Source organism: Notothenia rossii, assembly GCF_949606895.1.
Source record: "Notothenia rossii genome assembly, chromosome: 10".
Lineage (NCBI taxonomy): Eukaryota > Metazoa > Chordata > Actinopteri > Perciformes > Nototheniidae > Notothenia > Notothenia rossii.
The window spans coordinates 14,756,098-14,777,191 of NC_136908.1; the positions used below are offsets into that span (position 1 = coordinate 14,756,098).

Consider the following 21,094-nt stretch of genomic DNA (forward strand, 5'->3'; position numbering starts at 1 on the left):
TCTGGCAGAGCTAGTGTTACGGCAGCCAATATTCATGACTGTTGTGTACGTGTAGTCTTCTTTAACAGTGCAATATCTTTCTGACTAAACTATATCACTGAACCGTTTTTTTTAAAGGTTATGACATTTAGGTCAAATATGAGCATGAGAGAATTGATGCAAAACTACCATGATACATATCTGCTTAACACCTAATACAAATAATCTGAAAACAGTGTAGTCCATGTTGATCACCAAGATTATCACAAAGCAAAATGTGGTAAACTGGATATTATTTGTATGCAGAGAGAATTGAGTTTCACTTGATTATTGTGCCTGAGCAAATGAGAAAAACTAAGTATAATCTCCTGAGCATGGTCAGACACTTCACAAGGCTGTTATAACAATAATACAATAAGTGTTGGATGATATGAAATACAGGCATGTTTTAGGCTGCCTGGTTCCACCTTGTTCGGTGAGTTGGGGTCTTAATATAAAAAAGGTAATGTACCAAAGTGGTTCAGTCTGAAATGCATCTCTTTGGTAGTTTTTGGATAGAAAGTGTTGCTGCTCTTGGTCTTATGGAGAAAGAAGTTTGTTAGACCATCATCAGAAGAGCAAGGTTAAATAATTGCACACAAAAGGTTAAAGCAATATCAAAGTTTTATTCTTAAAATGTAGTATAGAGAGGAACAGTAGTACAATTCAGACAGAAAAAAAGGAGAATGTAGTTCCATCTTTGATAAAAACGTAAAAAGAGTAACCTGAATTTGCCGTGTTCGGAGGGCACTGAGGCGCGGCCCGAGTTTTGCATCACTGTTAAAGTTCGAGAGAAATTGAAAAATACAACCTTTTGAACAGCGTAAAAAAATACAGCTGGGGAAAGAAAACCTCTGCTTTACATCTTTAGTGTTTTTTGCTTTTGTTTTCAATGTTTGTTTTTTTGTCCATATAACAAATACAGCATAAAATCTAAAATGATACATCGTTTTGAGTTTCATTCGTTACAGTAAAATCAGTAGAATGGTAAATAGTATCAAAAGAACAAACAAGACAACAGGTTGGTGTGATGAGCAAGCACACGGCGTGAACAGAGAGCGAGCGGCGGAGAAAGGTTCACGGAAATAAAACCGCCACGCAGGGAGGTTTTGAGCTGACCATGTGTTCCATTAAGTAAATCCACTAGTTAAATAATATATTCTTCATATATATATATATATATATATATATATATATATTTATCTCATATAATCTCCACATATAGATATATATATATATATCCGCAATATAACTCCTCCCACAGTGATTTGAAGGTAAAAGTGACACGAAGAGGATGAATATCTCTAGGACTTAAAATATATCTTCTTGCACTGAGTAAAGGGAAGTTACACATCTTCTGTATCATTAGCACTTCAGTACATGTTGTAAAATCCACTGCATATGAACAGATAACTGCTGATCCAAGGTTTTAACCCGCAAACAATCCGTGTTTCTTTAGAAAATATGTGCTTAATGAAACAACAAAAGAAGGAAAGGAAACATCTGTGGAAAACAAAATATGCATCTAGGGTAAAGTGAATGATTCTGTAGCATAACAACATTTAAAAATCTCAACAATTACAGACACGAGCAAGGATTCTCTACACTAAGCAAGTTTCCACCTGGCTTCTCTCATACATTATTCAACAATAATTAAAAACAATTTTGGTTGGACAAATAGAAATTAACAGTCTTGATTGCATTTTGGAGTCAATGTATATATAATATTAAATAACAACACAGAAATATCTAATAAAAAAACGTTGCGCATTGGAAGAAGACACAACAGTTTATAAAGTTCCATTCAGACCCGCTTTTTGGGAAGCGAAGAAGCATAAAAAGAAAATGATATTCAGGAACACAAAATAAGTGCATGTCTATGAGGCGCCATAGAGCTTCACTTTTTGTGGAACAAAGTGTTTTTCTACCTGGCAGACCTAAAGAAATAAACAAACTAACATCAAATTAAACCCACGACATTTTTGTATACTTTTAAACACATGGAAAATGGAGTTCTTTCAGACATCACGCATGATTTTCTACACACTTCGTTCCCCTCTCAACCAACGTTCAAGTGATTTCAAAATATATATATATATATATATAAACTGTATTTACTTTATAACTCAGTACCAAATATAAACAAACGTATACAGGTATTGATGTTGATTAGGTCCTCGATTACAAGTACTGCCGGTAGTTCTATAAAATGGTATGTGTGTGTGTCTCTTTGTGTGTGCATTAAATAAAAAGCTTAAAAACATGGCAAAGCATACCTGATAGTCGCCGTAGCACAACAGTGTTCTATAGATTAAGCTGATTACATATAAGTATAACTGAGTCAGTTTAAGCTTTATGATTAGAAACATCATATATAGCCAGTAGGTCCAGTATTCTGCGACAAGCATTATAGCACCAAACGTTTCGTCATTTGGCAAAATTCAAGCTTTAAGTGAAAGTCAAATGCTTTTGTTTAATAATAAAGTGTTACTGTGACGCCGTGATTTGTATAAAGCTAGCAATAACATTTCCCCTTGTACTTTTTTTTTATTTTTTTAATTCATCTTCCTCTCCCCCCCCACCCCCCACCTCACGTTTTCTTTTCTTTTTCTTTTTCTTAAGCGTATTCAGTAGTTTTTGCGTCCTGCTAAATCTTGGTGTGCGGTCTGTTTGGCACAATACCACAGCCCTCTTAAATTAATTATAAATATGGCTGTAATACATTAGAGTCACAAAACAGATTTTTTGGTTCCAAGATTTTTGCAGGGAAAGAAAATAAAAAATGTAAAGAATATAATAATATTTAGCGCATCTAAACAAGATCTACAGAGCAAGTTAAACATCTTCCTGTGGACAATAATGCTCTTCTTCTGTCTACAAGCACCGAGCGATATACTTTCAGATTGTGCAGAGAGCCACAGCCACTCTCTCTGCTCGCAGACAAAAACAGAAATAAAAAATTATCGATAAGACCATTATAACCTCTCTTCATAAATTAAATAATTAACATTTCGCTTTTTTAAATGATTGGCCTACCCCATCTCAAAACTACATCATTACCCTGCCCAAGTCTCCCCAACCCAAAACAGGAAATAGAAATACATCACCAAAAACCTGATTTATCATATTATTCGTCGATAGAATCTTTCTCCTGTGGGCTCTCGGCCCAGAGTTGGACACAATTTAACAATAATAAAATCTGTACATCTTGGAGTTCCCACTCTACGAAAGCTTTTCATTTTTTTTTAAATCCATCTTTTTGTCGTATACTTGCACAATTAAGTAACCTCAAGGTTTGATAGCACTTTGGAGTTGATTGTTTACCAGCTAGTTTACATATATATTATAAACATCAACTTATTTTTAGTTTTGTTTCTCAAGCTTGTTTAAATTCTTAGTCCTCTTCCGGGGCAGTGCCAGCGTTGCCCTCACCCCAATTTGATTGGTCGTTGTCGGTGGGCTCCTCCCCATCCAGGTCCTCTCCTTCCTCGCCCTCGAAGTCTTCATCACGGGGGAACTCCATGCCCTCCTGCGTGGCCTGGTGCGAGTCTGCGCAGTCGGCACAGACGCCGTAGCGCCGCGAGCCGTGACGGATCCCGACGCTCGCCGCCAGCATGAAGATCTTCTTACACACCATGCACTTGTACTTTTTGTCCTTCTTGTGCACCTTTAGGGGAGAAGGGGGCAGGGCAGAGAGGGTTGGGGAAAGGATGAGAGCACTTTTACTTTTTATCGCTTTAAAAAAGAAGGTACTTAAAAAGATATGCGAAAAGTCCACAGAATTCCTTTTTAATCACAACAATTATTTGGTATTTACATATCTGTTCCAGGGTTTTCGTTAGCCGGTAATTACCGGTTTTTAGCTGGTAACATTTATTAAAAAAACGGTAAATTCAAAATGTCTGGTAATAATTAGGGATGCTCCGATCGATCGGCCGCCGGTCATTATCGGCCGATATCCACTCTTAGTAGTTTGATCTGTGCTCTCTATAAAGGCCGATCAGGAGAGCTGGATCTGATCGATATGGACATAAACGCGAGTGAAGTGTAACCGGACGCGAGAGAGAGATCAGATCAGATCAGCTGCTGCATGATCACCTGAAGCCCCGCCCACTGTTTAGGGAGCTGCATGAGAAACTGACGGGCTGTCAGGAGAGGGAGGGAGGGAGAGAGAGAGGATCCGTTTCTCCCGTGTAATTATTCAAAGTTAATGTAAACTTTTGAATAATGTACTTTATCTACTACAAGTAGTTTGTTTGAATGTAATAATTATGTTTTGTTATTTGTGGAATCATTTATTGAAAAATAAATCTGAATTTCTCTATCTGTTATAAACTGAAGCAATATAAAATGAGCCCCATTAACTGAGTTTTAAACATCAGCATATCCGGTCATAGTCCGGTAATTACCTGCTAACGGAAACTCTGATACACAATTCTTCTTCTTATTATTATTATTATTATTATTATTATTGAAACATGACCGGTAAGTTTCAAATTTGTCTGGTAAAATAAATTCTGTCCGGACCATTTGACCGGCGAGAAAAAAATCCTAGCGGAAACCCTGATCTGTTCATATAACATTGCATAGAGAACGTGTTTTGAAAATGTCCCATTAAGCTTAATTTAACATTCAACAGATTACATTATTATTTGATGCAGAAAACTGCTGCCTGTCATACAGGTTGTTCTGCCGGTACAACTGGTTTAGCCTCCTGATTTAAAAACACGTAATGTCCTATCTTAGACATACTGTAGGTCTCACATCCATTTGTTGTTAGACATTTTGTGCCTCTAAGATATGTTAGAAAACCAGTATCATTGCATTCAACTTCTCACTCCCTGGAGCGAAGAGCTGCCTGACACAAAACGTGAGGCGGGGTGCAAAGATGCGAGGGTGGCCTAAGCTCTGTAGCGTTTGGCAGAAGATGGTGGCTGCGCCTCACACGGCGGTGTAAAAGAGAGGGTCCGTTGCATATGTGGACTCACCAGGGAATGTCTCTTGACGTGCTCGCGGCGGGTGAACAGCTTGCCGCAGATGTCACAGCTGAAGGAGCGCACGCCAGAGTGGATGATCAGGTGTCTCTTCAGCGTGCGCCGGTGCTTGGCGATGTAGTTACAGTGGGGGCACTTGAGCTTATTGAGGGCTAGGTGTGAGGACTCGCCTGCGAAGAGAGAGAAACAAAAACATTCAGACAAAGTGATTTAGAGACTTCATGTCTAAGGATTTTTGATTTAGTGTACATCATAAAAACGGTTCAATTGCCACACCCACTGAGAAAAAGCATTTTTCCTGCCCTCTTTTTTCTCCTCTTAAAAAAACAATACCACATTTTACTCCTACACAATAGACTGCTTGGTCACCATATGTATTGGGACCACCATGTCTTCTCTCAACTGACACCCGTTTCTTTACTAAATAAAAAAAATATATAAGAAACTCAACCATTGTTTTCTCCTTCAGTTAGATTTATGGCATTGGAAGAACAAACCGGAGATGGACGAAGACAATCATCATAAAAGCTACATCTGCATCTATAGATCTTCTAATGAGGGAGGGGTGTGTCAGGAACCAATATCCTGTTTATCAAATCACAGAGTTAAGATGCGGTAACCATTACGGAGAATAGGACACCACAAAGGGATGTATCACAAAAAGCCTCTTTAGCAAAAGTTTGCTCAACTGTAGATGAAATAGAATACTGCACAGCTCTGTCACTGTTGCTAAGTAACTGTACGTAAGGATGCTGGAGGTCTCATTAAGGCAGTGTTACAAAGGATGCAGACACGTATTCGCAGTGAATGTAAAGCAGGGCTGTCGTTGTTCTACATGGACGTAATAATGTCGTTTGGTAGAAGATATTAAAGAATTCATCATTACCAGACCAGTGGTTGTGATGGCAACTAACCGTTTTTAAAAGAGGTTCAACTAATAACGTATTGCCTCATTATATTAAGAATATATCAATTATCAGCTTTTTTATATTACCCATAATGCTGATTATCTAGTGCATTCTGGATGTTCAGTAATATGGGGGAGCACCCGTAACATCAAACCCAATCAAATACAACACCTTTATTTATCAACCATGAAGATCGGCTTCAATAAGATTGAAAGACGAGATGTTTGTTTTTTTTGTGTCTAAATGAGAGACATCAATGTCCTCACACAAACACAGATGTTTATGCTAAACAAACTCCTGAGGACAGCTGGGCTGACAAATAAATAAGCAACCTATTGATTCTGAAGAGCCTCCTAACAGAGTGGTAGTGCTTCAGTGTTGAAAAGGGGGGGGGGGGGGGGGGGGGGGCTTTTGTTTGAGCCAGGGTGAACACAACAGAGGCGTTGTCAGGGCAGGTTGCTAGGGAGAGGAAAGCGGAGGAGGGTTGATGAGAAGCAGGTCACCTGAGTATTTTCCGTGTCTGTATTCTGGATAGAATTATATTTCATAATACCAATAATGATTAGTAATTGCACTGTTTCGTTTTTTGAGTTTTAGATATTTTTTTAAGCTTGTTTTTATATTCTAATCTCTTCTGTTTTTAATGTCTGTTTTAATTGTTTTTTAATATCATTTTTTATAAATATCTTGTTGCCCCAATGTGAAATGTATAAATAAAAATGACTCGACTTACTTTTAACCTTTAGAGGTTAAGAATACAATAGAAGTTTCTTAAGTGTATTTTACTTTTTACTTTAAGGCCAATAGGCTCTTTCGCACCAGAGTACTTTTCCCACCGAACTAGGCCGATAAGGGGGGGGGTGGGGTTCACATCAAAAAGGATCTGGAACTAGTCCCTAGTTCGCGTGAACCAAACAATTTCTGATTGGCTGGGCGAATTGCAAACCACGCCCCGTAAAACTCCGAAAAGTTTTGTGAACCCAAAGCAGAAGAAGAAGCGACGTCAGTGGCTTCATTTGTCTAATCCTCCGTCAGGGACTTATTCCGGTGAGAACGCGATCTACTAGAACAGTTGGAGGGACTAAAGAGTTCGGGGGGAACAAGTACCGGGGACAAGTACCGGCTAAGTACTTGGTGTGAAAGCAGCTAATCACCCAGATACTCTTCTACCACAAATAATAATATTGTCTCTTTCATTCCCTATGCATAGTGGGAAGCAAGTGTCCAACAGCACTGGTGTGTTTTTTTTTGAAAGCATACATTAACTTTTCGACACTGCAATCTTAACACACTGCATACATACTTATTATCAGTGCGATGTATGGCATTAGGCTGCATAGCTTTGTGTACTTTAGACAATGGCTGGCTACTCCACCACCACTTTGAAACTGATTAGTATTTTCTGACCTAAATGAATACAATTGACTTTATTCATACCTGGACAGTTTGTAAAGACACTGACATGAGCATGTCATTTTGACAACAATTAAATAGAAATAACTATTGACTCGACTGCCCACACTCAATTAGGAAGATGCATTTAAGTTAAACTTTTCAAGTTGCGTTGAAACTGTTTTTTTAGTTTAGTTTTTTTTAGTGGTAGTCTAGCGAGTGCGGCGTCTTACCATTCTCCCAAGACTCCCCTTGCTGTAAGTCCTGGATGATGCTATACTGGATCTGATTGGCCAGCTCTGGGAAAGGGGGAGGGGGGGGACAAGAGAAGCGAGAGGGAGAAAGAGAGGAGAGGTGGGTGAGAGCCTGGATGGGGGGGTTGCACACCTCACAACGCCTTGTGTACACAACTAACCAAACCCCCCACGTGAAACAAAGGAAGTTTTAGTTAACCACATAGGTCAGCCCACACACAAACAGACAGGTCCCTACTATATGTAAAACAGTGTGCTCCCCTGGCCAGAGAGCAAACTGATGGTGTAACCTGGGCTCCAGCGGGGAGGGGGTTAATGAGAGTCTGCCCCTCACACCGGCTCAGCTTACACCCAGCTTTTGAAAGCACTTGTGTGAGAGCACCTGTGTGTGTCCTGTTCCTCCAGCTTAGAGCCCATTAAAGACACGCCCCTGTGTGTCAGAGAGAGAGAGTGTGTGTGTGTGTGTGTGTGTGTGTGTGTGTGTGTGTGTGTGTGTGTGTGTGTGTGTGTGTGTGTCCATTCTACCCAGGTCAATATTTGGAATAGTGAGGACAGTCCCAGTGCATTAGAGTGGATTAGGGAGGGGAGGGAGTGCCCCTGTTAGCTTTGCACCTCGTATGGATTTGGTAAGTTATTGTGCATTTGTGTGCACGCTTCAACAGCGACTAGTGTGTGTGTATGCAAATGCATTTCACCTGCTCTGTGTGCAGCACGCACCCTTTACAACAATCCAACAGTGTTGTTTGGAGAAGACCCAAGAATTTATTGGCCATGAGCTGTGAGGCTCAGCGATGCAAAAGCAGACAGCGATGGCAAAGTACTTATATCCTTCCAACCAGCCTTCACTTTCAGCTGCTATTTTCCACACAACACTAGCTTTCATGTCAATCTGTAAACCATCTACCTCCAATGGTTTCAGACATTTTCCCTGCAAAAAGCTATGTGTTTCATGGTTAAAGTCTCTTAAACAACATGATTCTGTGCTTTTTCTCCCAAATGTTTAAGTTATAAACTGAACAGGTTTGGGTTTAGTTTTTTTTTTGTCATTTGCCAAGACTATATCCAATTAGGAAACAGCCACCTTATAAAAAGAGAAAAATTAAAAAGCACAAATTATTTAAAAAGGGAAGATACGCAACAGCGGAGAGATTACCACCATTTGGGAGACTGCGTTTCCATTCTTGGCACATGACCACACAGATCAAAGTGAGGCTAAATGAAACCCAAATGGTTTACATCACTGAGGCAAACTGGGACAGCTAATATTGGTGGATGACTGCTCCTAGGCTCGGTCAAAAAAATGCAAGCCAGCCAAGACTAAACGCACAAGAGGGCCGTCTAGTTTTAGATCGAACATCTCACAACCAGAAGATGATGTTTTGGTATTTAATCATGTCCGCACGCACAACAGTAAACCCTTCCAGTCCCTTCTGCATCATTGCTTTATGGAATAATCTAATAACCCACAGCAGATAAGGCTAACCATTGGACACACTCATTTTATTTCAGTAAAGCGTAACTAATATTTTAGATATCATGTGACACAGATATCTAGAGCGAGTCACTTCAAATGAGCAGTGTGCAAAACACAAGACTAATCAAGCCTAGACAGCACAGAGAGGCTGTGGGAACAAAATGAAGATTTAGCAAATTCATTTAAATGGTACTCATCGTGTGCGACACACACACACACACACACACACACCCCCACCACCCCCCCCCCCCCCCCCGATCGGGCAATCTATTATACCAGTATCATGCAGCTCGCGGATCCAGTAATGAGTGACCCGACAGTAAAACTAAACATATCTATAACTAGTTTAGGTAGTTTGAGAGGTAATTAAAATAGCTACGTGTGATATTCTAACCTGAAGTGTGAGTTTTTGTCCGCTCACCGCTGCATGTGATCTATTGGGCTCAGGGCCATCTGTAAATTAGCTTAGATGGCCCACAGGGCCATCTCCCAACACACACACACACACACACACACACACACACACACACATACAATTAAAAACTGTCAACTTAAAAGCTTGACTAAATAGTGTTATGACTCTAAAAAGTTAGATACAAAAGAAATTAAATAGGCTGGCATATTACATATTTGTTCTGATAGTTCCCTCCATCTCACCTTGCCTTAACAAATCGAGAGCAAAAGTGTTAAAGAATTCACTTTCAAAAAGCCAGTCAGTCAAAAATGTGGAAAAGAGAAACTGAAAAAAAAAACTAGCAACACAGAGCCTTTTGTGAACATTGCTTTTAAATAGGGGAACCTAAAAGCTCTAAACACAATAGATAGTAGTAGAGGGCCCTGAAATAATGTACTTTTTGATAAGGTCCAAAAGGGCAAAAGGCCCTCCTGTCACTCTGACACTACACTGCATCAGCAGAATGTGTTTCTGTATCAAATCCTAGATTTTAAGCCCTTATAGAGACTAAATATGCGCAGATCTATTTTTAAACTCTTAACATAGAGTATACTGTATGAATGAATGGTCTGCTGAGCACAAAACTATCATTTAAGGGTAAACAGTTTCCTTGAAACCTTTTACTGTGACTAACAGCCTACTTGAAGTCCTAACCATATCTTTATTTGGAAACGTAGTATACATTAAGGAGAGACGCGGAGCTAAACAGCAAAGACACATGAGGAGGAGAAGGGACGAGAGTTAGCACACATGCAGACAAACAGTCTTTAAGTCTCTTTAGGCTATTACAACACCCTGGATCACTTTGTGCACACATTAAAAAGAACCATAGGAGGAGTTGGAGGCACTAACAGCCTTCAAGTGCATTTAGGGAGGCTTCTTCATTTCCCTGCATTAGGGAGTCTCTCTCTTTCTCTCATACAAAATGTAGATCTCTCACTTTCTACACACACCCTGCTCCTCACACATCACCTCCCCTCCCCCCGATCCATACCACTTCACTTAATATGTGATATCATTATGGAGCGCCATGCTTAATGGGGCCAACAGAAGGAGAAGGCAGCAGCTATGAGAAGAGATTACTGTCAAATAAGAGCGCTACACTGTATGTGGATAGTGATGCATAGATTAAGGTAAAAGAACGAGGTATCAAAAGGTCAACAGAAAGGGAGAAGATCAACGGGTGCAAAAGTTTTATCAAGAAAGATATTGGATTTAATATTATTACCAACCACATCATATAAAGTGGTATTTTGAGGATAGTTCCATCCCCTAATCCCGTTAAATATCTACTCTTTTGTGATTTTATAGATACACATTACCCATCTGAACCATAACATAGCTTCAACATCATTGCATTGTACTTAGTCTTATCAAATCTCTCTTCTTTTCATCAGAACCAGTCTCAGCAGCGATGTGGCAACACACCTCTGAGACAAAGCAGTCCAGGTGGGCGTCACGTTGCTAAGCCCCCTGCTCTGGGGTGATTAAAGGATCTTGGGGGGAGTTACTCAAGTCTTGGCTCTGCACAGCAGGTTAAAAGCTAGATAAGCAACTATCCTGTTAGGGGTCACAGCAGGGAATGAATGGAAGGGGTGGAAATCTATACTTTTGGTGTTGTGATCAATTATTTGATCATGAATACTAGTGACCGCGCCTGTGTTACCGACGGGTGGCCACAGATGAGCTTTTAGCACGAAATCGATACGACCCTTACTGGTGATAGATCTTTCATATTCAAAAGTCATACAAAGGTGTGATCTTTATGAGCATAATTATACCACAATTTCCAGGCTTGCAAAAAGAGGATCAAATACTAAAGCCATATGAACTTCAGGGTTATCCTCTTCAGCCCTACTGACCGCCCCGGAGGTTAATCATTAAATCGCAGGAATTTTTCAAAACCTACCGAATTCCATTTCAAATACAGAATTCAACCATAGACAGTTTATGCGAGCATCATTTAGCTTCAAGTGAATGTTGGGACAAGGAGAAACTGAATGTCACGGTAATCTTAGTGTTTAGAGGTTAAAAGTTCAATTTAAAAAGTTAAATCGGGGGGGGGGGGGCAAGCAGAAGCTAGTTAGTGATGCTAGCTGACCCAACTGGTTACATTTTCCAACTAGCTTATATTGGTTGATTCCAATTTTTTAGCTGAGTATTTATATAATCTGTCCCTCACAACTTTGTTTTATTTGTTTAGTGTTCCCCAAGCCATTGTCATAAATGTATTTGCAGTATTGTAGATTCTCTAAACAATGTCCAAACACAATGAATAGACGTGCAAATAAAAGAGAAAGTGAAGCATTCAAATGAAGTTTTTCAGGTCAGCATTATTTATCTAACTTTGAAGTACTTAGTTCAGCCCTACAAATGATAATATGTCACATTCTGCATGCACCTCCCTACCTCATAAAGGGAGCTTGTTCCTTTGACCTACAGTGAGTATACAGTGTGACTGATAGCAATAAGAAATTCATGAGGTAACGGTGAAATCTATTTATATATCATAGGGGAAAGGACTGGCCGTTGTGAGGATATGAAGCGTGTTTAGAGCTACAAATGTGTCTCATACCTGCATTCTCTGAGAGGGAGGAGAAGTCCTCTCTCGGGAAGGAGGCAGAGGGCTGGAGGAACATCCCCTCTTCAAATCCCTCTTCAGGCTCTGGAGGAAAGTTGTACACAAAACGGCGTGTGGTGGTCTGTTTTTTCCTCCGCCCGCTTCCTGCCGCTGAATCCGGGGCTTCTTGTTTGATTGATGCGGAGGCTCCTGCAGCGCCACCTGTGACCGGCTCGTTCCAGATGAAGACCTGTCCTCTGGCCGACCGTGGGTCATTGGTCTCTCCTGAATCAGACGAGTTGTCGTTGTGGTGGCTCCAGTTACCAGAGGCTCCGGGGGTCACCAGGGCACAGCCCTCACTCCCAACCACGGTCACCTCTATGTCACTGGACTCCTCCTTTACCCTGCCACCTGTGTCTTCGTCTTCCATTGATTCCTTTCCTTGATTGTTGCTGCTGGCCTTGATCGACAGCTTTGACAGGATGCTTGTGGCCCAGAAGTTGCTTGGCTTGCGGTCCAGGCTTCTCTGTCCGTCTTTGGACACCGTCTGCCTCTTGTTGTAGTCCACCACCACTGAATCAGGAGCCTCCTGCTTGATGCTGATATTCAGGGCATCCTTTATAAAAGCCCTGCATGAATGTACGACCTCTGTCATCTGGAGGTAACTGGCGACAGACATCACCTCAATGGCATTTTGGCTTGTGAGCAGCAGATTCCCAGAGTAGAGAAAGTCGAGGATGACTGAGAAGCCCTGCACGGCAGCAACATCCAGGTGCGTGGTCGAGGCCTGGTCCTGGGCCTCGCTCTTGGTCAGACAGTAGAGGGTTTTGAAGTAGCGGCTGCCCGCAACCAGGATGTTCTTGTGTGCGCGGAACACCTGGCCCGAGACGTTTATGTTTACGTCGCAGAGGATGCCATTTTTGCGTTGCTTGTCCAGCTCCTGGAGCAGCTGGTAACAGTAGGAGTTCTCGTCGGGCTTGAGGCGGTAGTCGTCCTCTGAGCAGTGATTGGAGGGGCTGCCGTTGTCCGAGGGCCTCATTGTCTCCTATTAACATGAAAGAGAAGGAAAAAAAGAGAAAAACACATTTAATACGTGTTCTCACAAATGAGCAAAAGCAAGCAATAACAAACAAACAAACTTGCAAAAAATATTTGCCCTTCCTGAAATTCTGTCTGTACTATAAACAGGAACAGACACACACCCTCTGGGCTCACGGTGTGGCACCTGCCCAGTGGGGGAAACAGGTTCGACAGGCTCTTGTTACGGGGGGGGGGGGGGGGGGGGGAAGAAGCAATGGAAGGTGTGTTGCCGTTTGGCTGGGTAATATTACCTACCCCTATAAGCTATTTAATATCAAGCCCTAACCAAAAAATAACGCAATGCCAGATAATATTATAATAAAGACTGTAATTTAACGTATAAAAAAGGGAAAAGTATTTTCCTTTTGTAGTAAAACTTAAGCTGAGAGCACGGATATTGTGATAGGAGGGTGAAAATATTCAGTAAATCAAATCTTTAAAACAACAGTGAAAACTTAAAAAGACAACATCGTTTTTGGTTGAGTTTTAGGTAGATGGAATATTTTATTCCATTTATGCTTTAATAAAAACACCTCAACAAGATACCACTTTTGCACCTGCTTTTGTTTAGAAGTCCAAGGCAAAACAAAAATGACATCACCAAGCAAAGTGAAAAGCAGGAGACATCATCTCGAAGATCACTCTCCATTAGAATTCCCCTCTTACAGAGTTGAAAATCAACTTTTATTAATTGTATTTCATTCAAAGCAAGGATTATAAATGTTTCAGAAGCATTCACTTAACCTCCATTTGTAGTAACACTGGAGTTAGATATTTATTTTGTAATCGTAAATGAATACTTCAACGGTGCTTCGTTTATCAACTCCAGTAGATGTGTAAGAAGACTTTACACACTTCCTATATCTTTCTCTTCAATTTGCAAGCTAGATGTAAAACAGGCCATTATTGGTCCTGAAGGAAGGGCCGCCCAGTGTGTAAAGCAGGACACGACGTGGCTGTAGGATGGGAGGGGAACTGGCAGAAGCATAGAACTGCCCTGTAACAGCCCCCCTCCCCCCTCATAGCAGGGCAAAGGGCCAGACTGGTACGGCGCAGAGAAGAGGGGAGTATTTACATGTGTATGCATACTTGTACATATGCACACATGCATAATAAACAGCCAATACACACATGCATAATAAACAGCACACACACACACACACACACACACACACACACACACACACACACACACACACACACACACACACACACACACACACACACACACACACACACACACACACACACACACACACACACACACACACACACACACACACACACACACACACACACACACACACACACACACACACACACACACACACACACACACACACACACACACACACACACACACACACACACACACACACACACACACACACACACACACACACACACACACACACACACACACACACACACACACACACACACACACACACACACTTTTAGAATTGCACAGCAGATGTCCTAATCCAGAATAATTCACATTGCTCGAGCCTTGCATTTTTGCCCCCGCCTACCACCATCTCTGCTGCGCACACATGCATGTACACTCGCACACACAACTACACAGAAACCAAGCTGCCTACACATACACACAGCTGGGGTTTCAGCTCGAGTAATTCAGATTAAATCCATTTCTCTGAGGTCCCCACCCAGCCCCCACCCCTACTCCCTCCACACTGCAGTGCTTGTCCAGGGCAGCCTGGGCACACAGGATAGTATAGGGGGGCTTATCATCCTCTGCCACAGCTGGAGGGGAGAGATGAAGAGATAGGATGGACTAAAATCAGAGGCAGAATGAGGGAGGGATTGGGAGGGGGGAAAGTGGACATACTTTGCTGGCTAGAAGAAATGAAGAAGACAGAAATAATAAAAGGACACGAGAGCAGAATTGTAGAATTCTGGCAACGAGTTGATGCAAATAAGTGTGAAAAGAAGATGAGAAATGGTGACGGTCGTAACATAAAAGAAAAAGAGCCTGATAACGGGCACAACGAAAAGCAAGCAAGAGCATGAGGCAGAGATTGAGAGAGCGAGACCTTGAGCCTCGAAAAAAAGGGCGGAGGAGAAAATGTGGAGCAGAGGGGGACGGAAAACCAGTGCGCTAGAGAGAAGGAGTTGGGTCACCCCATTTTAGCCTTCACAATAGCCCGTGTTCTCCCCGAGGCTCATTGTCCACTCACTGTAGGCCTTTGTGAAAGGTTTCGGCACTCACTCTCTTATTACACAGCAGCTCCCACTCGCAGGCATAGAAAGGAGCCAGAGAGCGTGTGGGTGAGGCGAAGAGGATGGGGAGAGAGGAGAACAATTATTCCATGATATACACATCAAAGCCTCTGGAGAGGCATGGTCATCATTCTGAGTACTGTGGTGGAATAGATTGGTGTGGGGAAGGGCAGGAGTGCTATCACAACAAGAGGTGTTGGATGAGCATCCGATCTACAATGAATTTAGTTTTTGCTGCTTCGTTTTCGTCCAGTGCTTTTTCTTTTTCATTTGTTGAGGAAAAAAAAGGGCTTTCAATTTGCTGAGCAAGCCGGCAAATAAAGTTAGAAGATGGGGAGGGTTGAATAGAAAAAGAAAAAAAAAGAGACTATATGTTAGAAATGCAATAAATAAACAAGCGCTTCTCAGACTCAAGAGTACCTTGGAATGTACAGATGTGTTTTATCTTTCCAACTTACTGGCCATCCCACCCCCAAACCCCAAGATTCCCCACAGCTTTTATCCATTACACATAGCAAGGCATTGGGCCAGAGAGGTAAGACTCTGCCTGGCAGTTCTGATAGGAGTTGTGTGTGTGTGTGTGTGTGTGTTGGAGTCAGGCTAGGAGAGCCTGGTACTGGATAAGTTGCTCCATACTGGCCTCATCAGCAGCAGCAGCAGCATCATCATCATCATCATCCTTTCTCCAGATGTGCCACGTGTGAGCAGGGAGCTTAGAGAACCAGCAGACCGACCCTGCAGAGCAGATGCTGGAGGCAAAACCAGCCTGAGCCAAGAGAGAATGTGGGGACAATATCAACCTCCCCCGTTGTGACGTGGCTAGGTTTTTATTTGAGCCAGAATTGGTAGCGGTGGAAGAATGAGAGTGCAAAAAGAATCCAAGAGGGCTCTGGGAAAGAAAAATCCTTTGATCTAGATACATGGACGCTTAAAAATCTACCGGGAATGACCGATAACAACTGATTTACAGGTGGATTAAACATCATCAAGATGGTCATAAAGTCAAGCTTATTGAAGGGCTCGCCTCAGGCAGACTATTTACAGATCATGTGATACAGCACTGCGCCCATTCAACATAATGAACCACCGGAGCCAGTTTTTGTTTACCTTACATGTTTGCCTCCATCCCCTCATTTGTCTACCCCCGACCACCATCAATCCAGTCCCATGACCAGCCCAGCCCTGAGGCCATCTCCGCCGGTCGTTCCCCTAACTCATCTACTGTATCCTTCCCTAACCCCCCGACCCACCCCTCTTCACCCAAACCCGTCTGTCCCCAGATGCTAGAACAATACTGCAGTGTGTGTTCGGCCCAAGGTGTGGGAGGGCTGCACTGAGTGTCTCCCGGCCTCCTAACAATGCTCTGACAGAAGAGGCAGAGATAGGGGGGGGGGGGAAGAAAATGAGGGGAGGCTAGAGTCACTGGCAGTTTCAACATGAAGAATTTTCCCTCTGGCTCCACCCCACCCCTTTTCCTTGACCTGTGGCCCCCAATAAACATCCCATCTATCTGTTGAACTCAAGACTGCAAAGGGTGGGTCCCCTTTCCCGTTCGGGGTGACTCACTCTTAACAATGAGTCTGGTGTTATCTCAACTAAAATGAGAGGTTGTAATGACTTTTGTAGACATTTTTCAATTCCCCCCTGGGATAAACACTTATCTTATCTTACACCCCATTTAGACCAACACAGTGATGCAGGTAAAACATTTGTTTGGCCGTCAAACTGAATGAGGCTACGCTGATCAACAGACATGGCTTCAGGAGCCTTATCCTGGTCTGGGTTGACTGTAAGGGTTCGGTTAACAAACATCTTAGAATTGGACATTTAATTTGACATTCTCACAAAGAATGATAAAGGGAGACAAGAAAGCAATAGTTGAGTAAGAAACAAAGAGGGGATTTATGGAAAGGCTGTGTGTGGAGAGAACTCCACATGAAAATATGATTGTAGATTATTGTCTCTGTAGATGGTGGCGACAGGGGATTACTCTGCAACAACCAATGTGGGTTTAACAGAGACAGACACACAAACACACCCTTTTACCAATTTTTGAACAAAAGGAACACACAGTTACTAGAGAATAAATGAAACTCTTTAAGGTCCCGGATCCGTGATCTCAGATTTGATTTACGGGGAAATGCATTACTTTTGGCCAGTCTTAACCTTTTACCAGTGAGCATAGGGAATAATCTGAGCACAAGACAGTGTCGAGAACAGCCCCCTTTTACAAGTAGACCCACATTTACCACAGCTGCCCTGGTGTGCTAGGGGTAATCGAGTTAGGTTTAACGAATGCAGCAGAGGCCTGACTAACGTCAGGAATGGGTGAATAGAAAAAAACGTTGCCTTATAACACCATCATTCCTTTTTAATGTACTGCCGCACAATGCTACCTTACTAAACATACACAGCCGCTATTATTTTCAACAGTACTGTATAAGAGCGAGTATGGCTTTACTCAAAAGTCAGTCATTAGAAAAAATATCTAATCTGAGGAACCCTAAAATATAATTTAATAAAAAATTATTATGAAATTATCTCATAATGTGGCCTGGGGACTGCATCGTCCCAGCTCTATTCTACTTGAAGAAATGACCTGGATAACCTCTCAGTGCAGTGTCAGGGGTCCTTGTTGCTAGGGAAACGCCACACCAAGCCCCTAATCCACACTTACTGCCCTCCTTACGAATCAGAGATGTGTACAAGTTAGTGGATCACTTTAAGTCATTCTGATTAGTGATAGCGTGTGCAAAGCAAGGAACTAAATGTAGTAGTACAATCCGCTCTGCTCACAAATCAGAGTCAAACAGCACCCGCTCTTAATTCCCCTGACAGCTCAAACCAATGTCAGGATAGGCAATCGGATGTGGAAATATAGAAGAAACAGAAAGTGATAATACGTTCCAGAATAAGGATTGATGGGAGAAATGCCCTTTGACACCAGATTGTTCGGGCAAATATGCACTCCCAGTTTTTATGAGGTCTCTTAAGGAGTACCAGAATGTTGGCTACACGGCAATACAAATAATTAACCAATAAAAAGACGTCATGCACATAAATAAAGACATAGTTCACCAATATTGTGCAATTGATTTTGATTCTAAGCAAACAAATACTGTCACTAAGTTTATACCTACCTTAAGCTTAGGCTAACCATGTGGTCTTTATATGCCAATTAAGTAAAGAGGGCCACTTTCCCAATACAGTTTAAGTCTTGTGCATATGTGATGGTGTCTTAAATCATAAGATATGCCCCAAAGGTATAACATTAATGCCCATTAATTCACAAATATGTGGATGACAGGGTCAGGTGATGCCATGTCATTCTATTTACTGACATCTATTTTACCCATTCAAGTCTATTCATAAAAAGGGCCATGCATGCTGTCAGGCTCCAGGCTACATGATTTACTCTCCTGCTCTTGTCCAGCCCTGCAAGTGACACCATCTATGGATTTTGGGGGGTCATTTTAGCACAATGCCTCTAATTTAGCTCCCCAAAGGGAGGAGGAGGTGGAGGAGGAGGAAGAAATGCGCCATAGGTCACCCGGGACTGCGAGCCAGCAGAACTGCCTGATGAGAGGCTGAGAGGAGGGGGGTTGGGCAGGGGTGCGGTTCCCCAAAGGCTGCTAGGGTCGAGCCCTTGCCATTTTGTGACCTTTAGCAAGCTAGTAGCAATCAAGGCAGCTGCTGATGAAACAAAAAGGGTTTGTTGTACAGTGTGTACAACAAAAACACAAGCGTATAATACGACCAACACTCTCCATTAGCTGTTGCTGACTCTTTAGTGATTTCGAAATGACTTGCAGTTGTTGTTGTGTGACTTGTTATTAATTCTCCATTCTAAGGAAACAGCCTCCAGTGTAGCAGGTGTCAGTGGAGCAGGTTTGTGCGTGTCACTTGACTGATGAATAGGCAGACACTGACATCCGTGTCACTAACGCTAAAAAATGTATTTGTGTGTTTCGCCATTCATTAGTCGACATTAACTTCTCTAGGGGCTTTCCACTACAGTGTCTGCCCTTCTACCTCCGGCTGCACAGCGAAGCTTCAAGCGGCTAACCGGCTAGGCTAGTGGTTAGCTCAGGTTAGCAGGCTGACGCTAGCTAATCAGCCGGGAGAAGGGATTGTGAAGCTTAAGTATTTTCGCCTTCGTTTTGTTTCAGAAGTTGTGGAAACTGACGCTAAATACTGACAAACAACACTTTTTAAGACATATGTTATGAGCAATGTGTGACAGGTATTTGTTGTCACGCTAAGTCGTCATGGAGCTAACGTTACCTGTTTGGTGGGGTCATTCCTGCCGTGCTCAGAAGACAGGTGATGTCTCAGCAGCAAGGCCCTCTTGTAGTTGCGACTGCCTTTCACAAGCTCGTCGCTGTTTTTAGTGGCAATGTTGTGACACCAAGCGCAAGACATGACTCCAGTCTCCTGGCAAAATTTTAGCCATGGAAATTCTTGCAACCACGACGCATGGAATACCGAGTGTTTCTGAAGCAACTTCTGCGGTCTCATCTCTACTGCTGATTTCCTGGAGCCCGACTCGCCCCCGGTCGCACCGCTTCCCGACTCCGTGCCTTCGTCGTTGTTACCGGCACCGTTTGCCTCTGTCGAGCTGTTCCCCTCCCTGGACCCGTCCTCCGCTTTCACGGAGCCGACACGGTCGTCCCCGGCTGCCCAGCTGCCCTCTTCCGGGTCCTCTTCCTCCTCCGCCTCGGGTTCCGTGCTATCGCTGACAGACCCAGCGCCCTCCACTCTCTTCTGCGACGATTCTTTAGCCCCGAGATCCCTGTCCTCCTCTTGATCCGGCCCGTTCCCGTTAAAATGTCGGTCTTGACAGGTCGGGGCCTCCCAGCTGTTACAGTTCCCCCCACCGATACCGCTGGACGCCGTTAACCCAGCTAATCCACCTCCTCGGAAAGCCAGCGACCTGCGGTTTCTCTCACCGGACATTTTTCTTAATATATATTACAATCTTCCCCTTCTCAACAGTATCCCCCTTACGCAAAATATATAGTTGTAAACGATGTATTTTCCGAAAGAGATGGACCGTCGTCGTTTCTTTTCCCCGCTTTGGCCCTCCCGGTGAGAGTATGTAGGTTATGCGGAAATAAATAAAGGTTTTAAACGCATAATGAATTTCAGGGTTCTCGCTGCGTCCGCGCAGGCCCCGCAGAGGTCGAATGGCAACGACTTTCCTCCCCACAATGCACCTCGACCAGAGAAAGGGGGGTTGTCAGAGGGAGGGGGCGGCTTTTAAAGGAAGATGGGGAGCTGTTGATCAGTAAGGGGTCTTTGTGTTTAAAGGCTGCACCCATTTTCCGCATGCTTTTAATCTTTTGACTTTGCTTGTCTACTCAGCCCATGAATGCTGACTTGTGTGCCCCACTTACCCCTATGCTTAACGGGGTTACCATGATATTCCTATAGCCTACTATTCCTATGGGAATACTACAATAACTTTTAGTGTGTCTTTTTCTACTTTGTTGATTTTTGACTGCAATCATAAACAAGATAAAGCATCGACTAAATATATATCAACACATATTTCGACAAAGTAGTTCATGCATATGTGCAAATGTATTGTGATAATTATTTACAAATACAAATGCTTATTAATGTCCCATTACATCTAGTAATATAATTGTCAAGAATACTACTAAGTGTAGGTCACTATGATATCATAATTTAAAAAATGTATTAAACCAATATTTAT

At 42.6% G+C, this 21,094-nt stretch overlaps 1 protein-coding gene across 2 annotated transcripts; it reads right to left on the minus strand.

Moving 5' to 3' along the window:
• Window positions 1-624: 624 nt before the first annotated feature.
• Window positions 625-20,622, minus strand: zbtb10 (zinc finger and BTB domain containing 10). Of its 2 annotated transcripts, XM_079654231.1 has the most exons (5): window positions 19,660-20,622; window positions 12,070-13,099; window positions 7,546-7,611; window positions 5,007-5,182; window positions 625-3,685 (listed from the first exon to the last, which is right to left on the minus strand). In XM_079654231.1, the coding sequence occupies exons 1-5, from the start codon at window positions 20,329-20,331 to the stop codon at window positions 3,413-3,415; spliced, it is 2,217 nt and encodes a 738-aa protein (XP_079510357.1). In that variant the 5' UTR covers window positions 20,332-20,622; the 3' UTR covers window positions 625-3,412. The 2 variants fall into 2 exon arrangements, with proteins under 2 accessions (XP_079510357.1, XP_079510358.1); XM_079654232.1 differs by lacking the exon at window positions 7,546-7,611.
• Window positions 20,623-21,094: the final 472 nt, after the last annotated feature.